The sequence below is a fragment of the Drosophila persimilis genome, unplaced genomic scaffold (assembly GCF_003286085.1).
Source record: "Drosophila persimilis strain 14011-0111.01,24,50 unplaced genomic scaffold, DperRS2 tig00000885-arrow-arrow-pilon, whole genome shotgun sequence".
Taxonomy (NCBI): Eukaryota; Metazoa; Arthropoda; class Insecta; order Diptera; family Drosophilidae; genus Drosophila; species Drosophila persimilis.
In genome coordinates this window covers 47,529-64,840 of record NW_020825367.1, presented here as the reverse complement: position 1 = coordinate 64,840, position 17,312 = coordinate 47,529, and the positions used below count along the sequence as shown (strand labels likewise).

The window sequence follows — 17,312 nt, the reverse complement described above, 5'->3', positions numbered from 1 at the left end:
CTTCTAGCAACAGGGAGATGTCTCTAGAGCACTCCATAGACAGCTTTCGGTTTATTTGCTTGTACATATCTCTCTCTCTCTCATTTTGGTTGCTTCTTGCGGTAGGTCAGTGTCAGTGCTTTCGACAGAGAGAGCAATGGAAGAGAGCCATAGAGAAAGCGAGACGACTAGCGTTGCTAAAGTGCATGTGTGTGCTCGTGTGTTTGCATGTATGGCTAAGCTTTGGCGTTAGTAGAAAAGCTCAAATTTGTTTTGACTTTCTTCATTCAATTTTATTGCACATAAATTTAAAAATCTAACTAATAAATTTAGAGACCCTCCTTTTGGGCCCACTCTAGCCAGGAGCCCTTGTAAATAACCACACTGTGGGAAAATGTAAGTTCCGTGTTAAGTAGCTGTAAGGCAAAAATAATGCATTTCTACTCACTTTGTAAAACCCTGAGCCTTGGCAATTTTCTCGGCCTCCAGCACCCGTTTACCCGAGCGGCAGGAGAATATGATCTTGGAATCCTTGCCCGGCTTGTCCCTTCCGTAGCGGCTCTTGAACTCCTTGCTATCCATACACAAGGCTTTGTCCAGCTCTGGCACTGAAAAGTCGAAGATTTTCTATTAAAACTTTCGACAACCTTGGGGCTACGTTATTACGGGGTATGTTGAGGCTGGCTGGAATAATGCCCGTCTGTTGCAGCTCCTCCTTCTGCCGCACATCGATCAGATAGATCTCCGAGTGATTGGGCACGTCCTTAACCTGTTCATATGTGGCCATGTTGCACAGCGGGCGGAAGATGGCGTTCAATTGGTATGCCAGTCGGTACGGAACTGACTTTCCCGCTCGCACTGAAAGATACATTTTCTGTCTAAATCGTGATTTGTTTGCCTACGTCTGCTTATCAGCTTTTTTTTTGTGTGCCGTTGTTGTTGACGCCAGTGGGGCCTCTAGTTGACATAGCGTCGAGGTTCGGGTTACGTCTGAATGCTGTCACCCAGATTCATATTGAATTTCAAATTTCAAACTCGATATGGATCTGTCTGCCAGTCAGTGCTTGCTATATACAGAGATTTAGATCCTAGAACATACATATGTAAGTTCTACCAAATACCATAAAGCGGCTAAGATTCGAGTCCTGCCTGTGCCCTGTTTCTCGAAGCAGACCCCCAGAATGTTCCTCTGTTCTGTTGCGAATAAAGCTCTGCAGCACAAGCTTTCTTTCCCCTGCCAGTGGTGCTTATAAAAAGGAGTCGCGCGCCCAGGAAACTCCACATTTGAGTCGGAAAATTCAGGGAAAATAGTTCGCGAAACAGTAGCGACCGCCTACCGTAGTATTCACCCCCCGCTGGTAAAACAACCCCTCACAGTATTACAGGGAAAACAGGTCGTCGGTTCAGTGAACTTCCACCAGATACAGAATCTAAATCAAGAAAAACTTCGAGAAAATGCCAGATATTCCGTTTGTCTTGAATCTGGACTCACCCGACTCCATGTACTACGGCCACGACATGTTCCCCAATCGCATGTACCGCCGCGCGCACTCGCGACAGCACCACGAGCTGGATCTTCACACGCTGGGACTGATTGCCCGGATGGGTGCCCATGCCCATCAACTGGTGGCCAAGAAACGGAGCGGCGAGCTGGCCGCTCTGGGTGCCATTCGTGCCGGGGACAAGAAGGGCAATTTTGAGGTGAATCTCGATGTGGGGCTCTTCCAGCCCGGCGAGCTGACCGTGAAGCTGGTCAACGACTGCATTGTGGTGGAGGGCAAGCATGAGGAGCGCGAGGATGATCACGGACATGTGTCGCGCCACTTTGTCCGCCGCTATCCGCTGCCCAAGGAGTACGATGCGGATGCAGTGGCTTCCACTTTAACTGAGGACGGCGTCCTCACCATAACTGTGCCACCTCTGGTGTCCGAGGATGAACCAAAGGAGCGTGTCATAACTATCAAGCACGTGGGCCCGTCCGATCTCTTTCAGAATGGCAATGGCAACAAGGAGCAGTCAGCCTCGCCTCCCTCCGAGGCCAAGTAAAAAGCTCAGCCTCAAAAAACAGACGCGCCATCAGCCGCCAAGTGATTTCCAAAGACTCTCTCTTTTTTTGTCGTTGCACTAAAAAGACGCAAATTATGCACCAAATTTATTCATTAATAACTACCAACAACATTTTAAAGTCCAATTAAAGCCAATTTTAAGACTAATCAAAATTCAGTATTAATAAAGGAATATAATTATCGAAGCGCTCTCGTTGTTCTTTGGAGGGGTTTTTTTTTTCATTTGCATCCATTGGGCTTTTAAAATGTATGTATATGGAAACTTTAGAGACTAAAAGACATGCATTGCATATATCCATATGCAAAATAGATCGCCACCCCGTTGAAAGCTTTTTCCAATAATTATTCCCCAATAAGCCTTTTTCTTGCATTTTCAGTTTCAAATGAGAGGGCGCCAAATAAAGGTATCGATATATCGAACTTTCAGTGATGTATGTCGACTTTTCCCCAAAATAAAGTTTCACAGCTTTGAATCAGTGACATTTTATAGAAATCCTTACAAACAGGGAGCAAAGAAATCTGTAGATCCAGTATTCGTAATTGTTCAGCCCTCTCAGGGGCTTTCACAGGGACTGGGAGCTTAAAAATATTTCTGCTATGTAACAGGTACACGGCTATCGACCATCCCTAACCAAATAGTAACCTCAAAAATGTTTTGTTTACTTTTGCGGCGGTCGGGCAATTCCTGCAAATTAGTCGGAAAGCATATAGTCAAAACCTCCCGTCTTACGTCCATCAAGGCTCTGCACACCACACGATGTAAGTAGACCGGAATGCCCATCAGTAGCGAATTCACTGTAAATTGAATGTAATCGGTATCTAAGATTATGAAATGGTTATCTCTCCACCTTTGCAGGGCTGCGGCATGGCGAGTACGAGTGGCAAGATCCCAAGTGTCCAGATGAAATGTGAGTAGAACCGTCTTCCTTCTTAAGTCTTCCATTAACGGGGAGCTCCCTGCAACGCAGAGTAAACATCACGTACGTTGACAAGGACGGAAAGCGCACCAAAGTGCAGGGAAAAGTCGGAGACAATGTACTCTATTTGGCCCATCGTCATGGCATCGAGATGGAGGGCGCCTGCGAGGCATCGCTAGCCTGCACCACCTGCCACGTTTATGTGGATCACAATTTTCTCGAAAAACTAAAGGAGGCCGAGGAGAAGGAGGACGATCTGTTGGACATGGCTCCCTTTCTGCGTGAGAACTCGCGCCTCGGCTGCCAAATCCTGCTCGATAAGAGCATGGATGGCATCGAACTTCAGTTGCCCAAGGCAACGAGAAACTTTTACGTGGACGGGCACAAGCCCAAGCCCCACTAGTCCCGCTCTGGTCACTGTTAATTAGCTTTAAATGTTGAATAAACACGCGTGTTGAGTATATATATATCGTTCCCAACTTGTATATTTCTTAAAATGTATACAATGCTTTCGATTTGCTTTGCGTCATTCCATCGTGAATTAAACTAAAGTAGAATTCGTTAAGTGGAGCCTATAATATTACATTTTCTATGATGACAATTTTGGGGAAAGCAGTGGACAGAAACAGGTGAAACATTCGCGTCTTCTGCGCTGTGGGGATTGGGATGAGCGACATAAAAGTGTTTGTAAAACATCTGATAAAACTATATTACAATTAAAGCAAAGTACAAAAATATAAACTTTAATAGAAAAAAAACTAAAAGAGCAGTGCAGCAAATCCTACAACCATGCGTATGGGTGTGTGTGTGTGCGTGTGTGTCGTGGGGATTGAAATGTTGCACACTGGTCTGGGTGGAGAATAGGGCGCTCTCTCAGTTTGATGACGGACTGGGGCTGCTGGAGCCTGAGGCGGAGCGCGATCGAACACTGGCGCGATCCTCCTGCTCGCTGCGCTCTTCCTCACGGTCGCAACTCTTCTCGTCCTTGTCCAGGTCGGCGGGCTCGGATGTCTTGGTCTGTTGTTTCTCTGGTGCAGCCGTGATAATTTCCTCTTTGGGCGACAGATTCTCTCGCTTGATAGCTTCCCTTTCTGCCTTGCTGGACCCGCTGGGCCCCTTTTTGCAGCTCCTTTTCAAGATGGCCAGGTCCTTGATCAGACTGGAAATTTTGCGGTTCAAGTTATCAACCTTCATGTCGTGCAGACGCTCGACCTCCTTCAGCCTGTTGCGCATGTCATTTTCCTTTTCGAAGTTCTTGCCTTTCAGCTCGGTCAACTAATAGGGAGAGAGTATGAGCAGATATTAGCAGATATTTGGTAATAGAAAGACATGCGTTACTAACTTGCTTATCCTTCTCCAGCAGTTCTTTGTCTTTTTGATTGAGACGCTTCTCCAGGCTGGCGATGCGCTCCTTTAGGTATGTGATGGCCACCACATGATCGGACGAATTAGTGTCCACAGTGATGGCAGCCGGGGCTGCAATTGTGCCGTTGCCGCTGTTACCGCGTGATATCTTGTCCGGAAGATCCAATCCGGCTCCGCTCACCGCCGTAACGCCGCCGGCATTGTTGCTGCCGCCACTCTTGCCGAGCTCGTTGCGCGATGGCTTCTTTGCCGAGGCGCTGTCTCTGTGCGAGGAAGAAGACTTTTCATGCGGCCGCTTCTTGGACATGGGTATTCGGCCCTCCTGCTGGGCTTTCAGCACAGCACGCTTGTAGGCGCAGGTACACAGCCAGCAGAGGAGTTTTCCATTGACCTGGAAGCGAAACGAAACATGTGATTGATTAAGGGCGATTACAAAGGCTTAAGCCCTAATCTTAGACTAGATTTGGTCTCTTATGAACGCAAATACATGATTCTTAGGTTCGTGCAAATCGACGAAGTGGCGAGCAGCATTGGTACAGTTTAACACGCTCGATTTTTCTACATATATTTGTCTTAAATTTATGGTTTTAACATTAAGGGCTGCTTCCGAAGGGCGCTCCTTGGCCGGGTGCAGTGAGAGAGGGTGAGGGACGCTGACCTTTTTGTTCTCGTCGCGCCTGTCAAAGGCTGATCGCAGCTTGCATTCGTCGCAGTGGACTGGTGGTCCATACTTTGCCTCGTAGCTGGCGCATCTATTTTGCATGATTTTGTGTGATTTTGAGTTTGTTAAATTTTTTCACACGTGGCAGCAGAAAAGAGAAGAAGAAAAATGTTTTGCGTTCATAAGAGACTTTGTATTGTTTGGTTTTGACTGGTTCTTTGATACAATAGATAGAAAATCAAGAAAGAAGAGTCTACTACTGAAGGAGTTACAAAGTCATGTACTTTGAAGGCACAATTAGTTGGGTAGCTAGGCTATGGGGATTGGTATCGTAGAAAACGATTTACAGCTGTGGTTTAACTTAAGAAAAATAGAATTCGAATATTCAAGATTTTTTCTTACATTGTGCATTCAAATTACACGGCCATACATTGCTCAGAATAGAACCAAACTACTTTTACCAAAAGATTTACTCGAGAGTTGTGTTTCAGTTTATACAAACTAGGAGAAATCAAGAAGTGAACATACCTCATGCACTTGGACCCCGCGAAGGCAGCCACAATCTTGCAGCACTCGCACGGACTGGGCTTACCGTATTTTCCCAGATAGTGTTCGCATTTTTTACAGGCACTCTGTGATTTGCTGTGAAGTACATGTATGGGAGACTCAATAGAGAGGGTCATTATCAGGCTGGGGATCCATTCAACTTACGTGGCGGGTTGAAACTCCGAGCGGCAGTAAGTACATTTAACAATTGAGGTAGAACCACGGCAGCCCTGCGAAAATCAAGGTTAATGTAGGTTTAGTAAATGCTGCGGATGTTTTTCTGTGCTGTTCGGGTTGTTTATTAGTCACAGCAGCAAACAGCAGCCACCGACGACAAACGACTGACGCTGTGGCCGCGACAGACGCTGCTTCTTCTTGCCGTCCATTTTCACTTAAAATGCGCAGCAAAATTTTCGCAACAAAGCGACGCGTCATTGCTGTCGCTTGCCAAGATAAAACACACACAAACATCAAAACTTTTGTTTACTGCATTTTGTTAGGGCCACAGTCATGCTATTTTTTCTTTTTTTTTTCTTTATTTAATTGTCTCTGCCATTTGCTTTTCACCTTGCAAAGTTGCTGTCCCGAGGATAATTCTTCATATGGATGACGCGAGAAACATTTGGAGCAAGCGAATAATACTTTTGCACTCATGGTTATGATATTTGCGTGCAATTGAATTTTGTGCTAGAGTTAAAAAAAAACTTGTTGTTCCGGGATGCAGTGGATATATCGGTCGCGGATTTATCGATAAAATAACCGTCCGACCCTCAGATGTATACCAAAATATACCGTCTCATTTAAAAACATACCGTAAATATACGAACGAATTCAAGTTCTATTCTACATATTCCTCGATTATGATATTCCGTCGAATATTACTAGCTAAATAGAACCCTCAGCCCTGCCCACATAATATTATACGATTAATGAATCAATTTTCTGCCTGACTGGCTTATTTTAACCACTTGCTTTTATTGGATCTTGTTTGAAAAAAGGTTTCAATGAAATAGGTCAAACAAAAAAAGGTATTAGCGAAATAGGTCACACAAAAAAACGAAAGAGGATAGTCGTTCATATTGTTAAATTTTTATATTCCGTTGAAAAATTCTGGCTGGGTAGTTTTTAGTCCTTGCTTTTATTGTATTTTGACCAAAACAAGGCATAGACAAAATAGTTCAACAAAACAGTCGTAATGTTGCTGGTATTTGAAGACTTGATGCGTGTATAGCCTTTGTATACCCTATATCATTAGTATATTGTATATATATATCTCGATCCTGATACCTACGGAGCCTGGGATGACAAACATTTTCTCAATTCTATAATATCCTTTTCCCTAGGGTATGAAAATTAGTGTTGCCGGGAGTCAGTGTTTTCTACTGGTTATTACCGATTCAAGTGAATACCGAAATATACGGTCTCATTTTCAAAGTATACCGTAAATATACTGACGAATTTAAGTTCTATTCCACATATTCCTCGATTATGATATTCCGTCGAATATTATTAGCTAGCTAGGACCCTCAGTTCTAGCTCATAATTTTAGCCGATTAAAATAAATAAATATATATATACGCTTCAGCTTTACTTTGCAAAAAAATTTCTGGCAACATTCCACTATCGATACTTATCGTAGCAACTCTGGAAATACAGATCTATAGCAAATTTGAGAAAGACGCCTACACAAGGGAATCGCCGATAGTTTCCATTCAAACAACAACGATCGTTTTCAGGCTGTACAAGAAAATTATTTTGCGGTACAATTAATGGTTTCGTATTGAATCTTTAAAAGAACTTATGCGAAGAGATATACAATTATAATGCCTGTGGAGCACACAAATATAAAGGTGGCAGTGCGAGTAAGGCCGTATAATGCTAAGGAACTAGAACATCAGCAAAGGAGCATCATCAAGGTTATGGATAAATCGGCGCTGCTTTTCGATCCAGACGAAGAAGACGACGAATTCTTCTTCCATGGCACCAAACAGAATTACCGCGACATCACAAAACGCATGAACAAGAAGCTGACGATGGAATTCGATCGCGTATTCGACATAGACAACACAAATCAGGAACTATTTGAAGAGTGTACGGCGCCGCTGGTCGACGCGGTGCTCAATGGGTAAGGGTGGCCTCACATGCCTTTGTTTACAAGTATTTCACATCCCTAATTGTGTGTGTGTGTATTTACAGGTACAACTGCTCTGTGTTTGTGTATGGCGCTACAGGAGCCGGGAAGACATTCACAATGCTGGGCAGCGAGGCAACTCCCGGCATAACGTTTCTGACCATGCGCGACCTGTTTGAGAAGATCCAAGCGCAAAGTGATGCGAGAAAGTTCGATGTGGGTGTCTCATACCTGGAGGTGTACAACGAACACGTTATGAATCTGCTCACAAAGTCGGGTCCGCTAAAACTACGCGAGGATTCCAACGGTGTGGTTGTGAGCGGGCTGCGACTGACGCCCATCTACAGCGCTGAAGAATTGCTGCGGATGCTGGCCCTAGGAAACGGGCATCGCACTCAACACCCAACCGATGCCAACGCAGAGAGCTCGCGATCCCATGCTATCTTCCAGGTGCACATACGTATCACTGATCGGAAAACAGACACAAAGCGAACTGTCAAGCTGTCGATGATTGATTTGGCTGGCAGTGAACGAGCGGCCAGCACCAAGGGTATTGGTGTGCGCTTCAAGGAAGGTGCTAGTATCAACAAGAGTCTTCTGGCACTGGGAAACTGCATCAACAAGTTGGCCGATGGCCTCAAGCACATACCCTATCGTGACTCTAACCTGACACGCATCCTTAAGGACTCTCTAGGCGGCAACTGCCGCACTCTGATGGTGGCCAACGTGTCGATGAGCTCTCTTACATACGAAGACACCTACAACACCTTGAAGTACGCTAGTCGCGCGAAGAAGATCCGAACCACATTGAAGCAGAACGTGATCAAGTCGAAAATGCCCACCGAGTTCTATGTGAAGAAGATCGACGAGGTCATGGCCGAGAATGAGCGACTGAAAGAGCGCAACAAAGCGTTGGAGGCGAAGGTAGCTCAGCTAGAGCGTGGAGGCAGCAATGGCTACGATCCGCAGGAGCTGAAGTCATGGTACAGCAGGATAGATGCTGTATATGCCACTGCTAAGACGATGCAGGAGTGCGGAATCGGCATACGGAGTAAGATTAAGATTATTAATTATCGTCAGACGCTGAAAAAGGACTTTGAGGAGTTCAGAAAGATGTTGTCCCAGGACCAACGGATGTGCCAAGAGGTAAGTGCACAAATGATAGTAGTTTATTTTGCTTTTAAATCAGCGAAAGCGGGTCTCGAACACATCAATCAGTCTTAATTATCGCCAAGCAGCTCCTTCTGCTTGCTGGCCAGCAGCTTGTCCGCTTCGGCAATGAACTTATCCCCAATGGCCGTGACCTGGGTCTGTGCAGCAAAGGCATCATCTTTGCCGACGTCCGGCTGCTTCTTCAGTTTTCGAATGTGGTCGTTCTGAACGTTTCGTATGGCATCCCGGTACTTGACGAACAGAGCCTTGGCGTTCTTGGACAGATTCTCGCGGTGCTCCTTGGTCACCTTGGGTATGGGTATGAACAGTGTCGTGCCGTCCTGCTGGGGATTTAGATTCATGCCGCTCTTCTCGATGGCCCTCAGCACGTCGGGAATGGTTTGGGGAAAGGCAATCATATTGACAATAATCGTCTTAGGATTCTTTCGCGATATCTGTGCCAGCTCCTGGAGCTCGTGCTCATCGCCGTCCACTTTGATGCGCAGCGTGTCAATGGCTCCGCTGGTAGAGCGTAGCGATAGGTGCTTGATAAAGTCCTCCTTCATCTGCTGCACCGACCTTTCCATTTGTGTGTTGAGGCTGTCCAAGTTGATAATCTCTCGCAGTTGCTGCTCATTGATTTCCACTTTTCCCGCCTTTCCTTTGCCGCCTTTCTCCTTCTTTTTGTCCTTGCCTTTTGCATAACCGCGCGCCTGCAACAAGCCGGTCTGTATTTGCTGCGGCTGCTCCCGCTTCTCTACCGGCAACAGTCTGGCGGTGCAAGGGAGCAGTGACCGCCGCACTAGATCCTGGCGCCCACCCAGGGCTATTAAATGCAGCGTATTCCTGAGCATTTGTTTCAGTTTTGTAAATTTGTTTGAGTAAATGCGGCGGCGAGTGATCTGAACAGCTGTTTCTTGGGGCTGCCAACTTTGAAAAAATCTGACTAACGTAACGTAACATATCGTGACGTAATATAGTCAAGAAACGATGCTAAACGCGGGCTTATTTGAATTTTAAATTGTGTTTTAACGGAATTTATTGAATGATTCGATTAATTTGTTTAGGATTACCGACGTTTTAATAACTACATGACTACACTGGCTAATCAAAACGACAAATACTCGGAAGAGCTGCCGAGCTGGCAAGATAAGGTGCAGCACGCCTACCGGGAAGTGGAGAGTCTGAAGCGCGAGGTCAATCAATCGAAGCTTCAGCAAATCCTTGGCCTTTATGTGAAGAGGAAGGATCTCGAACTGCAGATGGCAAAGCAGAATATATCCAGCAATCACCTGTACTTGATCAACCGGGAGCTGGTGGAGAACTCGGACCTTATACGCAAATCCTTTACCACGGCTTGCGATGTCCTGTGCCAGGCGTACAATCGTCTCGAGGATGCGGAGAAGTTGACACCGGAGATACAGGCATTGTACGATCGTCTGCACCGAAAAATGCGATTCGCTGAGTCTGAGGCGAACGCTACAGAATTCGAAGCGAACGAGACTGAGAAGACTGGGCACAAGCGTTTACTGGCCAGTGAGGAGGACGAAGAACAATCGACTACAACAACGGCCAGTGCCAAAAAGCGCCAATTTGTGCGGGCAGCTGAAATTGACGATGATCTCCATTTGAGTGTGGACAGTACCGACAGCCTGGAAACAGACTCGGACTCTGACGAGGCGCACAAGACATTCAAGAAGCCACATAATCTTAACCAGACGCAAGTCCTAAGCACTACCTACAATGCCCTGACGTCGACGGTCACAAAACAGCGAAATGTCCACCAACGCATTGTCACAGATCTGCTCTCCGACCAAAATGTACGCGGTGGCAACGACAAGATCAAGCAAGGTACTTATTCATAGACGAGTTTTTCCAGCCCAGCCCAGCCCAGCCGAGACGTAACTTGAACCTAATTAATGCTTTTCACTTGCAGTTCTGCTGAAGTCTAGCAACTTTACTACCCAAGGACTGCAGCGAAGCCTGGCCGCGGCCTCAATAGCCAAGGAAAACGTAAAATTCAATGGAAATTATGTGCGCAAGAGTCCGCGAGCCCTTGTGGCAAAAGGTTAGTACCAGAGAAGGCTTCTTCTGTTCTTCTATTCGGTATTTCATCCCATTCCTTTCATCTATTCCCAGCAATGTCGGGAAATCCAACGATAACCCGTAAACCACTGGGAACTGGAAATAGGGAGCCGCCTTTGGTAAAGTTCAATCGGGCCGCATCGTTTCGCTTGAAGAAATGAGGAGGGACGCCCTCTACGTTAGTTTTAATTTATTTTTTTTTCGCTTTACTAGTTAGCGATTTGTTTTGATGGGGACTCGAAACCATTTAATACCCGCAGAACACTAACCCAACCGAAACCCAATCCAAACTTGAAACCTTCCACCACATTCGTCTTGAGTACTTTATTCAAACAGAAACCACACCATTTTTTATATTTATGTACGTTAATTTTTAATTTGAATGAAAACTGCGTCACGCGCTTAACTAAAAATATATGGCCGCTTCCTTGCCATCACCAAGATTATGTCTGTCTCTGCGGTAAATGTCGTCCGCAGTCGCATGTCTATTGCTCCGAGGCGGGGCCAGACCCAGCAGGCCAAGGAGCATGTAAAGAAGCGCACCAAGATTTACGCCCATCAAAAGAAGCCCGGGTGCCAGCAGGGGACCGAGAAGGCCCAGCATGGCATTGGGAGCAGAAGGAGCTGGCCAGTTGGTTGTGTAAACACTGTCGTAGACGTATTCTCCGCGTCGCCAGGGCTTCTGCGTCGGATGTCCGTTCTCGCTGATGGAGGGCCTCTGCCGATCGCCGTCTGGACTCAGGTCCAGTTCCTTGTTCTTGCTTTCAGCCGTCAGAGAATATCGCGGCACAAAGGCTGTGTCTGCGCCCGATTTTCCGTCGCTCCCGGATCCGCTGGCAACCGTGAGACAGGCAATAAAGATTAGCGGCAGCCACATATCTTCTGTTTTCAATGTTAAGCTTGTTTACCCGGCGTTCGACGTGCACTTTTATAGCCACCCACCTGCTGGTGGCAAGACGAAGGGTATGAGCCGTGACTGGGACCGTGGCATGTGACAGTCTCGTGGTTCTTCGGAGCTGTCAAGATGCCAGTCTGGACTGGAGACGTACAATAAGCATATATTTATTTAAGGTAATCGTTGATCTGTTGTATATAATAGTATAATAATATAATATGATTAACGTAATTGCTGTTCATCTTGTGGTACCAAAAAGAAGATTATTGTCTGGCTGACCCCGCGTGGGCAATTTCGTGGTCTAGTTAAGGCGCTGCGCTCTGAGGAGAACGTGAGGCTTTTCGATCTCCGCCTTGCTCTGCACCAGCTTTAGTTCGCGCTCGCAGGCCTTGACTGGGCCGTCGTTATGCGGTAGGGACGCGACAGTGCGCTTGATCACTGCCTGCAGACTGGCAATAGTCTTCTCGAAGACGTCGCTTACATCTTCACAGGCATGACTATGGGCGAGGAAAAGGGAGGCGAAGAGATCGCCTGTGCCGGTGAACACCAGATCCTTGCCGCCCTGCTTGGGTATATCGATAGCTAGCCTGGGGCCATTCAGCTGGCTTAGGAAGGCGCGCAGGACGCCCGGCTGGCCGAGATCACTGCTGGAGATGACCACCGTCTTGATCTGGCGCTTATGAAACCAATCCATGGCCTCCCACACAGCAGTCTCGCTGCGCACCTCCTTGCCCGTGAGCAGCTCAACCTCGTACTGATTCGGAGTTATGATGTCCGCCAAAGGAATGATTTCATCACGATAGATAGGCAGCAGCTCCTTGGGAACATACAGCTGACCGTTGTCGCCCATAACAGGATCACAGACATATACCAGATTTGGATTAGCCTGGCGTAGCTTCTGCACAATGATTCCCACCTCGCGTAAGAACAGTGGATTGCCGATGTAGCCGGTCAACAGGTGGGAGTAGTGGCCCAGCAGCTCATTCCCCTCCAGGCCTTCGATGATCGTGACTGTAGATGTATGGAGTTAGTCATAATCATAGCATCAATGGAATGGATGCTCACGTTACCAAGCTCTTTTTCGTTGGAAATGGGTCCCTTGAAGGTCTTGTAGCCCGTGTGATTTGAGAATTGTACCGAGTTCAACGGATCTACATCGAAGCCCAGCAACTAGACAGAGATAGCAACAGATGAAGGAACTTGAAAAGTATTGGCCTGTGGAAGATAACGAACCTGAAGCGGGTAGGTGGCTACTTTATTGCCCACATAGCCGTGCACCACATGACTCTGGATGGAGAGAACTCGTTTGGTTGCTGCTGCTGATGCCATTTTTACCAATCAAGCTCCTCTGCTGATCCGCACCACAGAAGAAAGGTACCTGGTTTCGTGGTGGAGGAGGAATATAGACTGCCGGTCAATGGTTACTTGAAGCTGGGGGCATACAAGGGCTGTTATCTGGAGCGGTCTGTGAAACGAAACTACCGATAAGAGGCACAAAACAGATTGTGATGCCCGTAAACAACAAGTCGTGAGCACAGACAGGGGGAGAGATTGAGAGAGTATGCGCTTTTCCAATTACAACAATTGAGAGACCTTGGAAATATAATCAGTTCAGCTCTCAGTGGGAAGGCTCCCACCCACCCCGTAAAATATACCGTCCGACCGTCAGAAATATACCAAAATATACCGTTTAATTTTAAAAATATACCATAGATATACTGACGAATTCAAGTTATATTCTAAATATTTCTCGATTTTGATATTACTAGCTAAATAAAACCCTCAGCCCTGCCCATACATATAATTTTATCCGATTAATGATGGTTTAATTTAAATATTTGACTTGTTTTCTTGCTGTTTTTGCTCCTCAACAACAATATAGCGTCTCGTTATGATGAAAAAAACCAACTTAGCCCACTTCAGCCCCCTCTATTTAATTAGTTCAACTACTTCAGGTAACAACGCTAACTTTCACCTGAACTGTGCTAAAATGATTAAATTTGCATTATTTTCGGTGGAGAATGGAAAACCCCCTTTGGTTTATAATAGGTAAATCGTTCTCCGTCAAGGATTGGAAACCACATTGCTCAATTTTGATGCTCCGTCGAATATTATTAGCTAGATAGAACATTTAGCCCACATAATTTTATCCAATTAATTAACCTATTTTCTTATTGACTGGCTTATTTTAAACAATTGCTTTTGTTGGATTAAATCCAAAAAAAGGTTTTAGCGAAAATGGGCAAACAAAAAAAACGAAAAAGGATAGTGGTTCATATTGCTGAATTTCGATATTCTGTTGAATAATTCCGGCTAACTAAAACGTTAATGTTGTTGGTATTTGAAGACTCATTTTTGGTCAACCAGAGTATGGGCATTTGTATACCCTACTTTGTTAATTTAATACGGAGATAATGGGTTCCAAGCTGCTTTTAAACGTAATTAATCAAAAACTTTTCGCAGATAGATATGTTTTAGACGTATTCATGCATTTGATTAGTATCTTGTATATATCCTGATACCGATACCTATTCTTGGTCTCTGTAAGAAGACAATAAGCTGTAAAATGTCGTTGAAATAGCTTTAAAACAGAGACTGAGTTTATATGTACCTTCCCGAGGCTTAAACCTTCACTTTCCCGTGTCCTGCGCTGCTTTGGTGATTTTCCCACTTTAAATCAGTTTATTTACTTTATTTCTCTCTTCCTTTCATTTTAGCAGGCCACCGGAGGGCCAGGAAGACTCTTTGCATGCCAGCGGGAGTCCTGCCAATCGACTGCCATCAGAAATAGGGACATCAATTTGTTCACGATTTTCGCAAAAAATCATGATGGTTACATCATTAAACTCGCCAAAAATCGGCCTCATTTTCGAAGTCGAGATTTTGATGCCGACGAACAGTCTGGATCTTCACGATCCTGGTAGACTAGGTCCTTCAACGATCGGGCCCTTTTTATCTGAGATATAGCCTTCCGAAGAGTGGCATGTTATGAAAATACTGGTTTCTTGTGCACGCTATATCTCTGCAATACGGCAGCCGATCTGGGAGCGGCACATCTCTCCGTGATCGGGAGAGTCCTGCCAATCGACTGCCATCAGAAAAAGGGACATAAATTTGTTCACGATTTTCGCAAAAAATCATGATGGTTACATCATTAAATTTGCCAAAAATCGGCCTCATTTTCGAAGTCGAGATTTTGATGCCGACCAACAGTCTGGATCCTCGCGATCCTGGGAGACTAGGTCCTTCACCGATCGGGCCGTTTTTATCTGTGATATAGCCTTACGAAGATTGACATATCATGAAAATACTGGTTTCTTGTGCACGCTATATCTCTGCAATACGGCAGCCGATCTGGGAGCGGCACGTCTCTCCGTGATCGGGAGAGTCCTGCCAATCGACTACCACCAGAAAAAGAGACATCAATTTGTTCACGATTTTCGCAAAAAATCATGATGGTTACATCATTAAATTTGCCAAAAATCGGCCTCATTTTCGAAGTCGAGATTTTGATGCCGTTCGACAGTCTGGATCCTCGCGATCCTGGGAGACTAGGTCCTTAATCGATCGGGCCCTATTTATCTGAGATATAGCCTTACGAAGATTGACATATCATGAAAATACTGGTTTCTTGTGCACGCTATATCTCTGCAATACGGCAGCCGATCTGGGAGCGGCATATCTCTCCGCGATCGGGAGAGTCCTGCCAATCGACTGCCATCAGAAAAAGGGCCATCAATTTGTTCACGATTTTCGCAAAAAATCATGATGGTTACATCATTAAATTCGCAAAAAATCGGCCTCATTTTCGAAGTCGAGATTTTGATGCCGTTCGACAGTCTGGATCCTCGCGATCCTGGGAGACTAGGTCCTTCACCGATCGGGCCCTTTTTATCTGAGATATAGCACGCTATATCTCTGCAATACGGCAGCCGATCTGGGAGCGGCATGTCTCTCCGTGATCGGGAGAGTCCTGCCAATCGACTGCCATCAGAAAAAGGGACATCAATTTGTTCACGATTTTCGCAAAAAATCATGATGGTTACATCATTAAATTCGCAAAAAATCGGCCTCATTTTCGAAGTCGAGATTTTGATGCCGTTCGACAGTCTGGATCCTCGCGATCCTGGGAGACTAGGTCCTTCACCGATCGGGCCCTTTTTATCTGAGATATAGCACGCTATATCTCTGCAATACGGCAGCCGATCTGGGAGCGGCATGTCTCTCCGTGATCGGGAGAGTCCTGCCAATCGACTGCCATCAGAAAAAGGGACATCAATATGTTCACGATTTTCGCAAAAAATCATGATGGTTACATCATTAAATTCGCAAAAAATCGGCCTCATTTTCGAAGTCGAGATTTTGATGCCGTTCGGCAGTCTGGATCCTCGCGATCCTGGGAGACTAGGTCCTTCACCGATCGGGCCCTATTTATCTGAGATATAGCCTTCCGAAGATTGGCATGCTATGAAAATACTGGTTTCTTCTGCACGCTATATCTCTGCAGTACGGCAGCCGATCGGCCTCATTTTCGAAGTCGAGATTTTGATGCCGTTCGACAGTCTGGATCCTCGCGATCCTGGGAGACTAGGTCCTTCACCGATCGGGCCCTATTTATCTGAGATATAGCCTTCCGAAGATTGGCATGCTATGAAAATACTGGTTTCTTCTGCACGCTATATCTCTGCAGTACGGCAGCCGATCTGGGAGCGGCATATCTCTCCGCGATCGGGAGAGTCCTGCCAATCGACTGCCATCAGAAAAAGGGCCATCAATTTGTTCACGATTTTCGCAAAAAATCATGATGGTTACATCATTAAATTTGCCAAAAATCGGCCTCATTTTCGAAGTCGAGATTTTGATGCCGTTCGACAGTCTGGATCCTCGCGATCCTGGGAGACTAGGTCCTTAATCGATCGGGCCCTATTTATCTGAGATATAGCCTTACGAAGATTGACATATCATGAAAATACTGGTTTCTTGTGCACGCTATATCTCTGCAATACGGCAGCCGATCTGGGAGCGGCATATCTCTCCGCGATCGGGAGAGTCCTGCCAATCGACTGCCATCAGAAAAAGGGCCATCAATTTGTTCACGATTTTCGCAAAAAATCATGATGGTTACATCATTAAATTCGCAAAAAATCGGCCTCATTTTCGAAGTCGAGATTTTGATGCCGTTCGACAGTCTGGATCCTCGCGATCCTGGGAGACTAGGTCCTTCACCGATCGGGCCCTTTTTATCTGAGATATAGCACGCTATATCTCTGCAATACGGCAGCCGATCTGGGAGCGGCATGTCTCTCCGTGATCGGGAGAGTCCTGCCAATCGACTGCCATCAGAAAAAGGGACATCAATTTGTTCACGATTTTCGCAAAAAATCATGATGGTTACATCATTAAATTCGCAAAAAATCGGCCTCATTTTCGAAGTCGAGATTTTGATGCCGTTCGACAGTCTGGATCCTCGCGATCCTGGGAGACTAGGTCCTTCACCGATCGGGCCCTTTTTATC

The 17,312-nt window shown here is 45.8% G+C and overlaps 8 protein-coding genes across 8 annotated transcripts; 3 read left to right on the top strand and 5 right to left on the bottom strand.

Annotated features, from left to right (window-relative positions):
- Positions 1–240: 240 nt before the first annotated feature.
- On the bottom strand, positions 241–978 carry LOC6599645 (rhodanese domain-containing protein CG4456). Its single transcript, XM_002024719.2, has 3 exons — positions 646–978; positions 428–587; positions 241–363 (listed from the first exon to the last, which is right to left on the bottom strand). The coding sequence occupies exons 1-3, from the start codon at positions 848–850 to the stop codon at positions 309–311; spliced, it is 420 nt and encodes a 139-aa protein (XP_002024755.2). The 5' UTR covers positions 851–978; the 3' UTR covers positions 241–308.
- A 174-nt stretch (positions 979–1,152) lies between these two features.
- On the top strand, positions 1,153–2,230 carry LOC6599646 (heat shock protein 67B3). Its single transcript, XM_002024720.2, has one exon. The coding sequence runs from the start codon at positions 1,435–1,437 to the stop codon at positions 2,023–2,025; it is 591 nt and encodes a 196-aa protein (XP_002024756.1). The 5' UTR covers positions 1,153–1,434; the 3' UTR covers positions 2,026–2,230.
- Positions 2,231–2,684: 454 nt separating this feature from the next.
- Positions 2,685–3,425, top strand: LOC6599647 (adrenodoxin-like protein, mitochondrial). The gene is made up of 3 exons (XM_002024721.2): positions 2,685–2,804; positions 2,902–2,953; positions 3,014–3,425. The coding sequence occupies exons 1-3, from the start codon at positions 2,696–2,698 to the stop codon at positions 3,363–3,365; spliced, it is 513 nt and encodes a 170-aa protein (XP_002024757.1). The 5' UTR covers positions 2,685–2,695; the 3' UTR covers positions 3,366–3,425.
- LOC6599648 (protein FAM76A) lies at positions 3,422–6,203 on the bottom strand. The gene is made up of 6 exons (XM_002024722.2): positions 6,102–6,203; positions 5,700–5,764; positions 5,517–5,630; positions 4,986–5,079; positions 4,305–4,718; positions 3,422–4,237 (listed from the first exon to the last, which is right to left on the bottom strand). The coding sequence occupies exons 1-6, from the start codon at positions 6,186–6,188 to the stop codon at positions 3,836–3,838; spliced, it is 1,176 nt and encodes a 391-aa protein (XP_002024758.1). The 5' UTR covers positions 6,189–6,203; the 3' UTR covers positions 3,422–3,835.
- A 1,113-nt stretch (positions 6,204–7,316) lies between these two features.
- On the top strand, positions 7,317–11,348 carry LOC6599649 (kinesin-like protein KIF18A). The gene is made up of 5 exons (XM_026993786.1): positions 7,317–7,659; positions 7,731–8,811; positions 9,885–10,668; positions 10,754–10,885; positions 10,957–11,348. Exons 1-5 carry the CDS (start codon positions 7,358–7,360, stop codon positions 11,061–11,063), a joined length of 2,406 nt encoding a protein of 801 aa, XP_026849587.1. The 5' UTR covers positions 7,317–7,357; the 3' UTR covers positions 11,064–11,348.
- LOC6599651 (ribosome-recycling factor, mitochondrial) lies at positions 8,813–9,694 on the bottom strand. Its single transcript, XM_002024725.2, has one exon. It carries the CDS (start codon positions 9,669–9,671, stop codon positions 8,886–8,888), a length of 786 nt encoding a protein of 261 aa, XP_002024761.2. The 5' UTR covers positions 9,672–9,694; the 3' UTR covers positions 8,813–8,885.
- LOC6599652 lies at positions 11,290–11,873 on the bottom strand. Its single transcript, XM_026993789.1, has one exon. The coding sequence runs from the start codon at positions 11,777–11,779 to the stop codon at positions 11,309–11,311; it is 471 nt and encodes a 156-aa protein (XP_026849590.1). The 5' UTR covers positions 11,780–11,873; the 3' UTR covers positions 11,290–11,308.
- Positions 11,874–11,948: 75 nt separating this feature from the next.
- Positions 11,949–13,126, bottom strand: LOC113566754 (pyridoxal kinase). Its single transcript, XM_026993787.1, has 3 exons — positions 13,031–13,126; positions 12,868–12,967; positions 11,949–12,808 (listed from the first exon to the last, which is right to left on the bottom strand). Exons 1-3 carry the CDS (start codon positions 13,124–13,126, stop codon positions 12,099–12,101), a joined length of 906 nt encoding a protein of 301 aa, XP_026849588.1. The 3' UTR covers positions 11,949–12,098.
- Between the last annotated feature and the right edge of the window lie 4,186 nt (positions 13,127–17,312).